General features: G+C 41.4%; 1 protein-coding gene across 1 annotated transcript; it reads right to left on the bottom strand.

Annotated features, from left to right (window-relative positions):
• Positions 1-701: 701 nt before the first annotated feature.
• Positions 702-16,233, bottom strand: LOC133627105 (inositol monophosphatase 2-like). Its single transcript, XM_062010298.1, is given in 9 exon segments — positions 702-817; positions 1,398-1,549; positions 1,732-1,840; positions 5,251-5,359; positions 7,680-7,725; positions 9,068-9,172; positions 13,567-13,646; positions 15,610-15,936; positions 16,033-16,233. Coding segments are annotated over 9 exon segments (1,245 nt in total).
• Positions 16,234-16,562: the final 329 nt, after the last annotated feature.

The raw sequence follows: 16,562 nt of genomic DNA, 5'->3' as shown, positions 1-16,562 counted from the left end.
GATATTAGGAGAACCTTCTTCACTGACAGGCTAGTTAAACAACAGAACAGGTTGCCCAGGGAGGTGGTGGAGTTCCCATTCTTGGAGATATTTAAAAGATGTGTAGATGAGGGACGTGGTTTAGTGATGGGCTTGTCAGTGTGAAGTTAGTGGTTGGACTCCATGATCTTAAAAGACCTTTCCAACCAAAATGATTCTATGATATACATATATATGGATATATAGCTATGACAGTTAGGAAACAATAACGTCACTTTTATTGCGTTCTTAAGTATCACAGAACAAGGGTATTATAGGCACACATTCTCAACTACTTGTCCTTACTACAGTCCTAAAGCTCGTTTACCTGAGATCTGCATCTGTAAAAATAAAGTTCCATTTTTAGCTGCATGTTACAAAAGACTAAATATCAGCCCCACAGATATGAAATGATAACTTCATTTTGAGACTAATTTACTACAAGTAAAATATGCTATCTTATAAAAAAGATACTGCTGAAAGAGATACATATTCAAAAGGAAACAAGATTCTTAGAGGTTTAAAAATCTCCCTATGCCTTTCCACATAGTAATAAATTTATTAAAAATATTTGACACAGACAATCTCCACAGAAAGCATCCTGCTGAAATCACGTACCATTTAAGCCACCCATCTTGCAAAGGTTAACATAGTTTAGGAGAGTAGACTCCATAGCTAAGTATTTAGTTTTCATCATCCCGTCTGTAGTGAATGGTTTGTAATTCCTGAGCTGTGAACACAGCCATCTCTCTGGTGCCCGCAGCAATCACTCGGCAGGACATCAGATCCAGCGGTCCCCCTGAGAACAAGGGGATTCATGAGAACTGTCTTACATTATGTAAAAAGGCAATGTGTTCTGAAATAGAAACCATGTTGTCATTCAGGAGGTTCAGAAACACTGAAACAATTTCATACGTGGCTCTTTTTGGGGTGGGAAGGACAATCTTATTCAGCAACTCCTATCTGGAGTCACCAGTAAACAATTACTGTGAGATGTGTACTGTCTAAATGAGTAAAATAATAACCTGGAATCATCCTTTCTCAGGAGGATGTCTCCCCAAATCTGTTTGGAATCTGAATGCATCTACCATTCTCCTGGGCTAGTTCTTCACTGTAAATCTGATACTTTAAAGGAATTATTCAGTCATCAAAATAGAGTTTGACTCAGAAGATCTTGATGTGATGAAACCCTGTGCTGGAATTACATCACTGTGTCATGAATAATCAGCCAGACTCTAGTGGAGAGTACAGACATTTCTACAGGATGCTGCTAGAAATGAGGTAGAGCCATAGGAAGACTGTATTGAGTTAACACAAGTTGCCCCAAAATAGCCACTCGGTCACCCAAAAGTCAACAGAGACAATGATATTTGACTCACCTGAAGTGTCTATCACGGTGCCACCTGCCTCTCTAATAATGACAGTGGCTGCTGCCAAGTCCCAGCACTGTAACCCAAACTGGTAATAGGCGTCTGCAGCACCGGACGCCAAATGGCACAGGGCCAGGGTTGAGCTCCCGATCACACGGACCCTAAACCCCACGAGAAGGACACATGGTAATGGAAAGCAGAAAGGGCCTTTGATTTCAACCTATGTGTCAAGATTGCAAAACATGCCACATACTTGTCTGGGTTTTGCTTTCAGGGGGCGGGAGGGAGTGCTTTTAATGACTTTTGGTCACTAATGTGAGACATATATGGTAAAATATCTTACCCGTGTGCTTGGGCCTTGAGCAATCTCTCAATGTTTCCAAGGAACAATTTCAAAGTCGCAGGGTCACGTTTTGGACCAATTTCTGTTAAAATTAAGGCCTTTGAGATATCTGCAATGTAGGCAGTTGCTTCCAGTAATTCAACAGCTTCCAGGCAGATTCTAGAAATTTGTTTTTAAACACAACACTAATGGACTTTTCACAATAAAACAGTTTTCATGCCCAAATTTTATACCTCTAACTCTTTCATAGGATAAGTGACAGCTTTGCATAAAAATTCAAGCAAGACCAGATTTCTCATACCAAACAGTCTGATCTAAACAGATATTTTTAAAACCAGAACAGAAAGATTAAAAAGAAGTATGCCTTCTTACATTCCTTCTCTTTATACACACCATTTGATTTCATTGACCGGTCAGCTTTTGGCAAATGTACTAACATTAGCGGTCAACTAAAAATAAACGGGGGACCCAGCATAATAAAATAAACGAGGGATTAGCAATGATTTTAATCTAATTATATTTGAAAACAGGATTTCATGAATAGGGAACTTCAATGAAATTTGTTAATAAATTATTTGGGAATACAGTAAGAGCAAAGGAAACTTTCTACCTAAACCACCAGTCATTCAGTAATAGCTCCTCCTCATTCTGACATTTCAGAGACTGACGACACCTTATGACTGAGAAGAACCCTTACCTATTACAAATGAAAGCAGTATCTTAATTAATAAATACTAATATGAGTGTTATTTCTGTATTGCATTCAGCAAGGGCAATTCTGCCCCACAGCAGATGAGGATGTCAGCCTTGTGTACAGTCAAAGGAAAGACCCACAGTGACTTGCAAGGTGTTGAAGTCGTCCACCTCTGAGATCTGCATACTGCTAGTCTATAACAAGCGTATGCCAATGTAGATGGAGATGGTTCATCAAATGCCAAGTGTCTCTGCTTCTGTTGTGCCAGCTGAACTTGGAGGCATTAAAGGCATGACAAAACTCAAAGGTTTAGCCGTTCATTACTTAGTAACTAGGCTGTGTCCAAGTGTCAGCTGTCACCTCTACTGTGGGTTAAAGGCGAGGCATTCATTCCGCTAGAGAACGGCTGCCTGCTTATTACAGCTAATTGCCTAAGTTGAAAATTCTTAGCAGAAGTAGCAAGGGGGTTTTCAAACTCAAATTAGGCTGGAGACATCATTTAATTAAACAGGCTAACAATGAATTCAGTATTGCAGAAGTAGAGTATGGATTCTAGCAATGCGGTAAACGGTTGGTGAGCAACAGGTACGTCATTAGATTGAAAGATACAAGATATCACAAAGCATAACTGTAGGAACACAGATTTAACAATCACTTTTTAAATTATTGAATTCAAATACAGTAACACCCATCCAGGCACGCTGCAGGGTATTCATTGTTTAGCCATCAGTGAAAACTCTGGATGGTGAAAGCAATTTGCCTCAGATAATTTTGCATAACAGGCCCAAGTTATAATTACAGAATATCTAAAGCATGCCTCATTGCTGAAATGCACCAAGCATTCATACCACACCAGTCACAGTTAGGTCATGACTAAGTTGTTCTTCTGAGTTCTAAAATGAATTTCTAACAGATAAGTGGCTCTCTTCAGTTTTCATAAAGGCTATAGGTAGAAATTAGTTGAAGAGACTAAGAGGGAGGTCTCTGTTTAGGAAAATGAGCTGGCTGATCAAGTATCAGTGAGGTTTCACGAATTCAGGGTACAGGAGAAAATTTACAGGCTACTCCTTACATTAGTACAGGCCAGAAAAATAAGGAGGCTTGGTAGAAGAGATTTAATGGTGATACGGATAGATTTATGAGGAAAAGAACAATTCTGTTGACCACAGAAGCACATACAAGGCCTGACCTGAACCTAAGCATGAGAAGAAACACCATTCAAGATCAAAGGGAAGATGGATCCTTCATTTAGGTGCATCCTGATGCCTGGACTCCCATACCAGACCTCTACAAAATTTGGCATTGACAAAGAACAGTGTTTGCCTGGACTGTGATTTCAAATGATTACATGTGAATAATAAATGTATAGCGCAGATCAATGTTATCCAACAGTCACATTTCCTAGAAACAAAAGGCATGAAGTAACGTGACAGCCTAGACCTCCAACACATCATGCATTGCTGAAGGCTGCTTGACTTCCAGTGGTAGGCATAGGGAAACACAACCTCTCTTCCAGGGCTGGTTTATTTCACTGAAGCCACAGTCCTCACAGAAGAAGAGCAACTGTGATTTTATACACTTAAAACATCAAAAGAAGTGAGACTAAAGAAGATCCATCTTCACTAGTGAAACTGGCCACCACCAAATTATGTCTCTCAAAACAAAGGCAAATTTCAAAGCACTTGCAAGGGCAGAAGGTCCACTTCCTTGCTTTGTTCTAGATTTGGATGTCGAGAGAGAGGAAGACAAAGTGGCACGTGCCAAAACTGTTCCTTGCCCATCTGGAAACCAGAACTCTCTGACTGTAAAAAGGAGTGAGGCCATTTCAAAAGTGGCTCAGCCAGCCCAAATGGGAGCACATGTTTTTAGTCTCTGCCAGCACGGGCTTTTGTGGAGCATGAGATATTCAAGCACTGAAAAAAAAGGTGTTATATAATCAAGGATTAAAATCTTAGGGGTCATTGACATTACAACTCTCTAAATAGGGAGATCCAGCTCATAATTAATCCAGGTGAATAGTTAAACTTCCCAAATTTCAGGGAAGTTTTGAGGGTCTGCTTGAGGCACTACAACAAGTCTGTATGTTCAATTGCTTGAATCTACTGTGTTTCAAATTCACGATATCTGTTCTTGGGATAAAATTTTTATCACCTCCTGTGTACAACGATGTACATTTTTGGCACATGTCTGCTTCTGTCTGTTCTCATCTGCATTTTGATTGATTAAAACAAAACTTCACTACATACATGTGATTATTGTTATCTGTTATCCTTAGGCAAACAGATAGATCTGTAACATGGTTTACCAATAAAATAATTCCATGAAAACGTTGATGAAGTATTGCTAGCTATTTGCATATTGAAACATACCGCACACAAAAGCAAGCTGTTAAAGAACCCCTAATGAAGCACTCATCCTTTAGCTTACAGTTAGCATGTGTGCCTACAGACATAACACACTTCACAGCCGACACAGTACTCTGAATTTGATTCACCATTCCCATTGCATCTGGCTCACTAAAGTTATGCCAGTGTACAGCTGGAATGAAACTGGTGAATCTACTCATTCTTCCTTATTTTAAACAACGGTTATTAGGCAAAATGATTTAGGATTATTTCAGTAGCTCATATTCAGATGTACATTTTAAAAAGAAAATGAAGTTGTGATTTTTCAGAAAAGAAACAAACACATAACAACAAAATTATCATGCAGGTGAAATACTTTCCATCAGGATAATGATGTTCATTATCCTAATGATGATTTGCAACAACTCTGAAACAAAATTAACATATTCCTTTTAGAGTTCTAACGAAATCTAGACCAACCTGTCTCTTTTGATACCTGAAGCCTTTTGTCATTACAAAATGCCCCTTGAGCTCTTCTACCAGTGTATAATCGTTCTTCAGCGCAGTGGTAAATTACACCAAATTCAAGCTTTAAGGTTTTGAAAAGGAAAGAAATGAATGCAACTCAAATTACTCATCATAAATATAACCAACTACTAATGGCAGAAAGATCAGCAATATTTTAATTGGTACACGTAATCAAAGATTATATATGCTAATAAACTGGAATAATTTTACTGTTACTGTGATATTGAGATATGAGTCATATAAAATTCAGTTTATAAAGAGAAGTTAATGCAATCTGTTTGTGATCTTCTAGACTTTTACTTTCAGCTTTTTTGAGTTCACCTTGGAATAGATTAAATGACAAATTGATTTCAAATTCAATTGCATGTTTTAATTGAAATATGCAAGTCCCCTAAGGCCAGATTCGGAATGATTTACTTTCACTAGTGAGCAGTTACACCTAGAAGTAGTCCCACTGACTTCAGTCCCACTGGTCACTGACAATTTGCCACCCCAAATACATAGATATGAGCAATCAGGCATTCAAAGTCAAAAGGCATGACACACTGTTTATTAACAGTGGATGCACATTTAATTTGACTGCTTTTTCAACCAAAGTAGTATATCCCAAACATTTGTTCAAATGTTTCTCTGCAAAATCCTTTAGTTTACACATGAAAGTGAGAATTTCATTAAGTCACACGACTCCTAGAGCAGGAGTTTGAACAGAAATACGAAATATCATGACCATCAATGAAAGCTTGAGAAAGAGCAACACTAGAATTTTTGTGGGAGCATCTGTTTACCAACAAGAAGAGGGTTAGAATTTGACCCTCGATTTAAACCCAAGGTATTTCATATGTCCGTTACTTTAATAGGTTTCACCAAAAGATTTTAAAGCACTTGACAAAATTCATTGTTCTGCACCTACATCACCCCTAGATAAGTACTACTTGAAATGTTTGATTTAGGAGTGGACAGATATACAAAAATTATAACTTGCTCAAGGTCACAGATGAATTTGGTAACAAGATCAAATAAACACCTCAGGTGTTCTAGACTAAAAACCCTTTCCTGCTGCCCTCCTCCACTCATTTTGAATAACCATTGGTGTTCAACAGAGAGAATTCAAAGGGAAAAGATTGTCTTCACTATCTACCCTGAGGTCCCATCTAAATCAAGGGTTTTTTTTGAGGAAGACACTATTAATAGACTCTTTCCCTGAAGACATTTGCAGGAATTTCTTCAGTACCATTCAAGGCTTACATTCAGGTCAGTTCCCCTGTGTGTACTTTGGCTCCTTTTCAGCTTAATACTTTTTTCTGCTTTTCCCGTTTGTTTACTGAGGGAGATTTAACATCATTCTTTATTTTTGTTTCAGCTTTGTTCAGTTTACATAACCCAAATTATGCAGCATCAAAATCATGATGGTGTTCTAGAAAACATAAATATTAGAGAAAGCTGTCTGGTAATAATATGTAGTATTTAAAAGGATCTTTGGGAATGAACAAACTTCAGAAAAGCCTGGAAGTGTTTCTCTGCAGTTTCCACGTTTGAAAAGTCTAACTAGAGAAGTACAGAACATTGTGCTGTTTAAACCAGTAACAGGCACTAGCGCACCTGAAAACTATGTTGTTATTGCATGGAACTCTTGGTGGCTTCACTTACAGCTATACATGTATTTGAGATCATGCAATTAGTCTGAAAAAGGTACATTCCTTTGAATAGCTCCTTCTCCTGTGTATATCAAACTGTAAGCTGACAACATACAGAGAAAAGGCAGTAGCGTGATCGGGTATAGCTAGGAGACTGAAAATGGCACATATGAAGGCTGGATACTTAACACACCCCCACCCCCCCGCCAATAATCAAGCTCTCGTGGGAAATACACTTATTCTCCATGTTAAGAAAACCATAAAGGTAGATTAAATTAACTAGGCCCATAAGTTCAGAGAGGTCTTAACAGAAATCAGTTCTGAATTGCCTCACAGCAGCAGTTAGCCTTCACAGATACCGCTTGTAGGAAAGAAGCAATAATGCTAATATAAGAACACTGGGAGATGTGTTTCAATTACAAATAGGCAACACTATTATTTAACTCACTACGGTTTTGTCTTACAAAACCTTGCCCACGTCAGTACTCTCTTTTTTCCCCACATAAATCCTATAATAATATTTATAATAATTTGTAAGAATTATCTTTCAATTGCCAGTTTGCACAAGTAGGTTTTGCAGGACTATCATTTTAGACTAGTAGAGTATGACCACATGAATTAAAAAAGGGTGGAAAAACCTGAGTAGTGGCTAGCTTCTTTCTAAAAGTATTTTATTGAAAGTTCCCATGTGATTTTGAGGGTTCTACCCACATCTCAGACACTCATCTCAAAGAACATACTTCATACCCCTTTGTTAACAGCAAATCCAATGCTCACTGCCACTGTCGGAAATCTGTGAAAAATAAGAAAAGACCCATCACTAATGAAAAATCTCTTGACTTACTCGTTATGCAACTCCCTCAGGCAAAAAAAACCCACATGGAGCTCTGTGGTTTTACTTGTGTCAAAATGCTCCTGGCATTGTACTATTTCTCCTTTGTTGTCCTCTTTGTCAGTGTCGTTAAAACTGAATTTACTATTGGAGAAGGCAAGAAATAAGCACAGGAAGATACCAGGCTTTTTACATGAAACGCGTTGTATATTTTAGTGATCTTTTTGCCTTAGTGTAATTGAATTACCCAGTATAAAATCATCACTGTTGTTATAACAAGTCATCACTTTAAAGAGCACAATCTGTTCAAGTTCAAGCATCAGAGATAGCAATCCAGCTGCACAGATACCTTGCTGCTGACATCAACGTAAGGAGAAACCAGCTCCTCTACCCTCTCTTTCATCAGTCACCATCATGTATTTAATTTGCTCCTTTTGACTAAAGTATAATTATTACACTTTAAACAATGAAAGGAATTCATTTCTTAAAAACAAGTTTTAAAAAGAGTTGTGAAGGCAAGGCTCAGGAAATATTGCTAGTAAGAGAAAATGTCACTTGAAGAAAAGCACATGACATCCCTCCACCTCCCCTTGAATTCTAGGGAATTGCACCAACAAGTTATTTTGTTCTCATTTAATGAAAACTGCAGTTATGTTACATCACAAAGTACAAGGCAGAACATATTTTAAGCAGAAGTATTACAAGCAGTCATTCATTTACAACTTCTAGGACTTAAATGATGAATTAAAGGTTTTGCACTTCTGTGAGAACGAGCCCTAGATTTACTTTTGCAGAGCAGTATTCTGTAAGTCTAAAAACAGTATCTATGTACAACTTTGTTTTTTCTACTTTACATATGTGCAAAGGTTGTACTTCTTAGGAAAACTGAAGCACTTGTATTTGAAAGGGAGAAAACGTCACCACTACAAGGAATAGGTAACAACCACATAAGGCGTTAGGCCAAATGTCATCATAGCACAGCCTTGTTCCTCCAGTTCAGCTCAAGCCTCTGCATGTTCATGTGCGGTTATATATAAACAAGCTGTGAGTCAAGAGCTGTGGGCCATTAAGCAATCAGCAGAAACTTTAGCTTACCTTTAGATAACAGTCTAGAGCTCTCCCCAGCACAAACACACACTCCCTCAGATACACTAAGGGAGCTACAAAAAGATAAAGGCATGACACCTACTTACAAGACAACGGAATAAATCTACCGTGGTAAAACATTTTCAAGAAGAAGAGAGGCTTTGTGAGAAGCTACATTTTGCTCTTTTATGTACTTCCCAGTTCACTGTCCACTTACCTGTGCACGAAGTTGCACGTTCCATCAACAGGATCAATAATCCAGGTCGGACTGTCAGTGAGGACACATTTTGAACCAGCAGCAGTGGACTCTTCTGCAATAAACCTGCATTTGGTGTGGAGTAAAACAAGTGTGGTTTAGAGATGTGACGTGAAAAGACAAATTCCATCTTTCTCTTTTTGAAGAGATACTTAATTTTTAATATCTGTATATTTTAATTAATTTTTATATCTATATCTATATGTATAAACGTACATACTGCTTTTTCTTCTAGGAATAAGGAGCTTTCATAGAAACTTTGAAGGAGAGTTCTCAAATTCATAGCACACTATTTTGCATGGTAAAAAGGGACTCCATTTATGTTTCCCAAAATATAAAAAAGTCATGAAAATGAATACAACAATGGATCTAAACTGGCACCCCTGGAACTTTAGAAGGAGTTTTTTAATGCAGAATGTCATTTTATGGGTTAGGACTGTCTATTGCAGTAAGTAATATAAACTGCAAACTGTAGCTGCTTCTCTTCTGCAGCCAAATTCAGTCATTAGGAAATAACACACTCTTAGAAAATCCACAATCTCACTCCTACTTGAATTTTTTACAGTAGACTGACTTGAGAAACGAGGTTTACAAAGCTAAACTTTCTTTTTCCTGTGACCTAGAGAAAATCAACAAGTTATTGGTTTTTTGTTGTTTGGATGCAGAAGGCACAAATTGAAATCTGAGCTCATCTTCTGTTCTGTTGTTCTGTCCAAATTTCTTTCAGTAGATATCCTTTTCCTTCAGTAGATACCCTCCTTTTTCCCTGGGAAATGAACATCCAGTTCTGGTACACTTCCTGCTGACCTTAATTATCCCTGCTCTCCCATGAACTGCTCAGGGCCTGTTTCTTTAAGTGCTGTGCAGCTGTCACTCTCAACGATCTGAATTAAGTGCTGCATGTACAGAAGGTGCAGAATCAGACTGCTAGCACTCAATCTTGCTTTTGGTTTCTCATTCAAATAGCTGGTAGTGGTATTCAGAATCTCCTCCAAACAGTTGAAGATGAAAAAACTCCTCTTGATGACACAAAGAGAAAAAAAAAAACCCAATAAAATAAAATAGCTGCTTGCCCAGGGCTAGAGTAGCAGCTATTTTTTCTTGTGCTCTCAACAAGTGCTGCATGATGCCACATAGCACTTGCAATTGTGAGCTTAAAATGTTCCGCAGACAACACAGGAGGAGACTTTGTGAACTTTCCAAATGCTTTCCCTGAGTAAAAAAAGTACTATTTTGATGGCATTATAGGCCCCTAGTTGGTATGAAGAGGGAAGAAGGAAATGTTTACTAGGATTTTCATCTCTATTAAAGCTGAAGGAAAAGTCTTGGTGTGGAACTGAGAAATGAGAAAGACTAGAACAAGCGTTTGGAATTCTTTCAAACGTAACATTTTGCAGACTGTTTGCTGTAAATATTTCATTATTTTGTCATGGTGCTGTATAATTTTGACAAATGATACAAATCTTTTACAAATCTTGTAATTAGCATATAAACCCAACCACACACTTTGGCTGTGCTACTGGCTGCAGAGGAAGCTCATCTTCTTGCAGATGGAGCACATTCTCAGACTGTCCACCTTCTCCATAAATTATGCTTCTGCTTCAACCCTCTGCCAACCCCCACAGCCAAAGCCTGAACTGTAGCTGTTTCCTTGCCAGTTCAAGACAGATGAAATGGTAACCTCTTTAAAGACAAGACTACTTCTGTGTGAGTTGTTTTGCTCTCAAGTATTGTAAGTCTGTTTCTCACCTTTTCCTGCACTGGGATGTGACGCTGCAGTCCTCACATACAGAAATGCTAACATGAAGCTGAGGAACAGCAGTGCCATTGATACAGTCTTGATGTCCAAGAATATTTTTTCCAAAATGGATGCAGGATAAATTAGCTACACATTTAATGAAATTTGGGCTAACAGTTTAAAGTAAGCCCCTTGCTGTTATACAACACTAGGAACTGTGACAGTTGCTCAAGGTCAACGTGAGATGTGTTGTTCTATGGCTTCCTGTCCTGTAAAAATATGCAAACTAAGCAAAACACTTGGCTTGAAATACTGGTGACAAAATTTTATGAACAGCTTGAGAAGCAGGAGGTATAGCCATGTTATCACAGTAGTTAATTTGACAGCCTATGAGCTCTCCTTAAATCTGGATTAAAGTTTTCTCCCACTGAAAATGAGTCCAGTGATTTTAGCCAACTCTCATCATACATCTGTTCTTACCATGGTGCCACTCTGAAACTCATTGTTGGAACAGCAGGGAAACCTGTAGCATAGTAAGTGCTGAAACCTGCAGCAAGAGTGTCATCCAGTAGAATGCAGGAGGTTCAAGCCAGGGCTGTCCCCTCACCTATCCCCGTATGGAGGCCTGAGAGCAGAAGGCCAGGAAGCTAGTGCTGGACGTCACTCTCTATAATGACTGTGTCGTGGTTGTAATGTCTACAGGATTAAGGCCACAATTAAAACTGAAGATGACAACTTGTGTAACAATACAGCCTTTCAGGCTGTGCCTATCCACAATTCAAAGATCTATCGGAAAAATCCCCTTTTGAAAAAACTCACTTGAAGGACGTCAGAGTACCAAAGGGTGGTGAGAGATGAAAACTTGGATGAAGTGTGAATGAGGATGATACATATCACTGAACCAAGTGGAGAGAAGAAGAATGAAACGTGGGACAGAATTCTCTTTTTCACATGTTTTCCTAATACTTCTCTTTACTTCTGGGTACACTTCCAATATCTCAAGACTCATCACTGTCACAGTGCAAATGGCACAGATTCTCATGAGAACCCTTTTAAATTTTTAATGTATTGTAATTTTTTTTTACTTTTTAATGTTCCTCTTAAGGTACATTTGTTGATTCAGAGAACATAAGAATCAAGAGAGAAGAAGTAGCAGAATGCTTCCAATAGCAAGATTAAGTAACAGACTAAACAAAGTGTGCACGATCTTTTGAAGTTTTTCTTTTACTTGAATTTAAACCTTGATTGCTACTGTGGACTCCTCATTGCAAATGTTTTAATCTAGTCTAGTTAAATCTAGTTTAATCAATTGTTTAACATAAATGCATTTACTGTCTGAACAAACTCTAACCAAACCCAATAACCAACATCAGCAAAATACTGAAGAAATAGCAATTCCTTCATTTGCCTATAAAGTCAGAAGCTAACTGTACAGAGTTAATAAAGTCAGGGATTCTTCACTTTCTAGGTCTTACATTGACCTTAAAACTTTTGTTCCCATTCTGAGTTCACTTAAGCACTTCTGATGAATCTTATTTTATGTGTATGTTTTATGTTCTCTGGCAGACTGTTCAAGGCAAAAAAACCCCACAACACAGGAGTGGAGATGAGAAAGGAGCACAGGCAGCAACAGTCGAAGGAATATTACACAAATAATAGGCTTGTAAAGCCTGGCACTCTCTTGAGAATGGTGGCCAAGAACCACACATTGTGCTGCACAGTACTGCTTCAGGATGTGATCACACACAACACGTATTTAGAAAGCCATATTTAGTATACAATGTTTTTTCTGTTCCTTCTTATGGTGGGGTGTTGGGTTTCTTTTTCCTAGCAGCATTGTCGATAACCAGATTAGTAGCTGAGCCCTCCAGATTTTCATCTTTGTTGATTTCTGCACAGTGCTGGAGTGTAAGGCTCATCTCTGTCAGAGATGCACACAGTTAGAAAGAAGTCATACAGCATTTAAAGGATACACAGGCTCTGCACTGGCTCTGCAGGAAGATTCATTTTATCCATGTAGACTGAAGTCAAATGTTTGATGCAGACCCTCTGCATCAAACCAAACCCAGACAACTCATAGAATCTCTCTCTATTCTGCACAGGTGCTAGGAATGGTTATTTTTCAAATTGACCATAATAATTCAAGAGAAGCCAATAATTTGATCTCTTTTTAAAACCTTGGGTTGACACCCCATATACTAATTTATAATCTCTTCATGTACATGCATCAAATGATGACGATAAACAACTCTGCTCCTCACTCATTTTAGGATTCCATACAACACAGGGTGGATGTGATTAAATACGGTACTTGTCCTGATTTGGCAAATGCTTACCTATCATGGCAAAAGAAAGCAGAAGAAAAGTCTGTAGGACAGGACATTTGCTATCATTAATTTCAACTATATTTTAATAGATACCCTTGGAAGAATTCTTATACACTAGAGGATGGATCAGTGGAGATCCACATGGAACCTTTGTACATGATACCCCTAGAGGGGAAACACGACTATTCAATATATATCTTAAGAAACATAAAGATAATAAAATATAAAGTACTACGTATAGGGAAGTAATACTTCTTAAACAAAGGAGTCCTGTGAAAATGTCCAACAGCAATAGGTTAATATACATGAGAAACAGATACTTTTAAAATTCCCTTGAAGTGCCAGTCAGATATTTAGCTCTTAAAGGAAAAAAAAATCATTTCATAGGCACTCACCTGTGGGAAGGAAATTTCTCTTTCAGAACAGAAATAATTCAACTTTCCACAAAATGATCAGTTTCTGTTACAAGAAACAACTTGGCCCCTGCACCAAGTTTCTTTTAGAAACTTTCTAATGATTCCAAGCCTTCCTAACCTGCCGTGGTCCTGAAAAATGGAGGGCCTTAAAAGCAAGGCTAAAGTGGTGACATTTCAAGCAGGCATGGAAACAGGAGGCAGATCTGGGGAGAAAGAGTGCAAGCAGACTTCTAGCAATGGAGGCAAAAGTGGAGAGCTCTGAGGGGTGGGAAGAGAAGCAGAAGAACAAGATGAACATGACCAGCGGAATCGACTATTTTTGGTGACCCATTTGATCAGTCAATTTTCAACAAAAATCCAGTCCTATCAAAGCTATATCACACTGCATTTTGTGTTCTTGTCTCTAGACTCTTTTGGGGACAGCTAGAAGTGGATTGACACTTAAATAAAAGATACAGCCCTATTTGCACCTTTTCCTCCACAAGAATCTCTGATGGTTTTTGGAACTAAAAACATACCTTAACATTACAAAGTTAATAAAGACCCGACACAGTTCCAAAGTCCTACTTAAACAATATCTTTGACTGGTTTAAATTTGGGCTGCCGATGAATTGGGCATTTCCTGCCAGTTGCACTGTAGCGATGGCAAATTGTGAGCTAAAAAGATACCAGGATGAATTTTCTGGCATGTTTATATCTTCCAGGAAGAGGTACTCAGCTGTGGTCTTCTAGGCAATTTAAATGTCTGGAGATGGTTATGACTGTCTTGACAAACTGATATTTTAAGAAATAAAGTGTGGAGGCTTGAGCGAGTCATGAGTTTCTCCTGTGAAATGGCTGGCAGAATGAGTATGCTGGAGACACTGCTGTTTGGAGAGCCTGTGAGAGCATGACCTGTCATCCCAATTTGGATTATCCACTTATTCCCTTGTATTACTAAAACAAGTCTCCTCTCCTCTGGCATTCTGTTCCATCTTTGTGTGTGTCTTTCTACTAAGGAGAAAATACATTTAATAACACACATTAAGGAAAAGTTACAGGTCCTAAACTCAAGATAGAAAAGGGAGGCTCTTAAATCATAGTGTACAGATACAACGTGAGTTTCAAAATAGAGCAGATGGAAGCAGAAGAGAAATACATGTTGCTGAGGTTTGTGTTTTACTCAGTTTCTCATCTGAACAATCTGCTGATCCCATTTCTTGGCTCTGGTAGAGTTGGTGCAATTTTTGCTGCTGCGCACAGTGCGGCCAGGATGTCTCCTGAGATGACCAACCTTCTGCTGTGTCAAAACACGGATCTTAACTAAGCTAACGGAGATCTGTGCAAGGCCACTGCCGATTTATCCCCAGCAAGTGAAATTCAGTTACTCTGAAGACACCGGTATGTAAAAGAAGAAGAAAAAGCCTCCCTGACACGGGCATTTTTTCTCTGCACGAGCTGCTCAAAACTAAATGCTGGTCCTGGAACGTGCACATACACAACATTCTGGATAAAGGCACCACAGCGTAAAGCTTCAGTTATACACAAATTCAACCTTAACATCACCACACACTTCAAAACGTGACAGTAACCGAATAAACGCTCGGTGTACATTTGAAAAAGTTACTAAAACCACCTTCACGCTGACAGTTCTTTCCACCGTATTATTGAAGTGAAATCAGAATACTTCCAGTTACAAAATAAACCGGCCTTCACTTGAAGGGGCTCCTCGTCCTTAGCTGGACGTGACCCCCGCGGCCGAAGGGGGCGGCCGAAGGGGGCGGCCGAAGGGGGCGGCCGAAGGGGGTGGCCGAAGGGGACGGCCGGGGTCTCCGGCAGCGGGGGCCTGGCCTGCTTGCCACCTACCCGCCAGCTCTGCCCCACCAGCCTAATGCCCACACGGCGCTTCCTCAAACCGCCCGCCTCTAGCACAATTCTTTCTTTCATTTCGAAGCGCAGCCGGTACGGCCGCCTGGGAGAAGGATGCTCCAGCCGCAGGGCAGCCTGCTCCGCACCCCCAGCCTCTCCGCGCCCCTGTCCCGCCGCCGGGCAGCGCTCCGCGGCGCGGGCGGGGAGCGATCCTCTCACCTGTCCGGCGCGGAGCGCCAGCTGCACCGCCGCCTCCGCGCACTCCTTCCAGGGGTCCCCGCCGCCGGCCGCCGCCCCCATCTCCTCCTCCTCCTCCTCGCACGGCTTCCTAGCGGCGGCGACTCCGCTGTCCGGGCCGGGGCAGGGGGCCGCGGAGGGCCCGGCTCCTCGCCGAGGAGCGGCCGCGGAGGAGGGCGGCCGGCCCACGCACCGCCGCCCGCTCGCCCGCCCGCCCGGTGCGCCGCAGCCGCCGCTGTCACTCCGCGCCGTGGCGCCTCCCCGCTGGGGGGAGCGGGCCGGAGGGAGGCGGCCCGGCGGCTGCCGCCATCAATGGGAAAGGCGGGGCTACATCGCGGCGCCTGGCTGCTGGGCGCTGACGAGCTGAGCCCCGGGGCCGGAGAAGGGCCGGGAGAGGCGGGGAGGGGGCCTCCGAGAGGAGCGCCGAGGCCGCGCCGAGCCGCCGAGGGCAGGATGTGGCGGAGAGGCCGCCGGCCCGGCCTGCCCCGCACCGCCACCATCAGCACTGTCGCCGCCACCGCCACCGCCATTGCCGTGGCCCAGCCGCCCCTCGCCCGACATGGCACAGCGGCCGTTACCGCCGGCCAGGCTGGGCTCCCCAGTCTGGGGCTGGGGCTGAGGCGTTAGTTTCCTCCGAGATAACGAGCCCCTCTTCCCGCAAGCCCGAGCGCCCCTCGGGGGTACCAGCGCCCCGTGGCTCCTGTGAGCCGGGCCCGGAAGGCCCGGGGCCCGCTGGTGTGCCGGGGCGAAGGGCGGTCCCAGGGAACGGCAGGCCGGGCGCCAGCGTTATCGCCGCTCGGAGGGAAGACCTGGCGGCTGGCATCGCCCATCGCGAGAATGAAGGGGAAAGGTGGGAAAAGTGGCCCGGGCAGCGGAAGGTGTGAGGAGAA

Source organism: Colius striatus, chromosome 17, assembly GCF_028858725.1.
Source record: "Colius striatus isolate bColStr4 chromosome 17, bColStr4.1.hap1, whole genome shotgun sequence".
Classification (NCBI taxonomy): domain Eukaryota; kingdom Metazoa; phylum Chordata; class Aves; order Coliiformes; family Coliidae; genus Colius; species Colius striatus.
The sequence above is the reverse complement of the archived record's forward strand: the minus strand, read 5'-3'. Positions and strand labels throughout refer to the sequence as shown.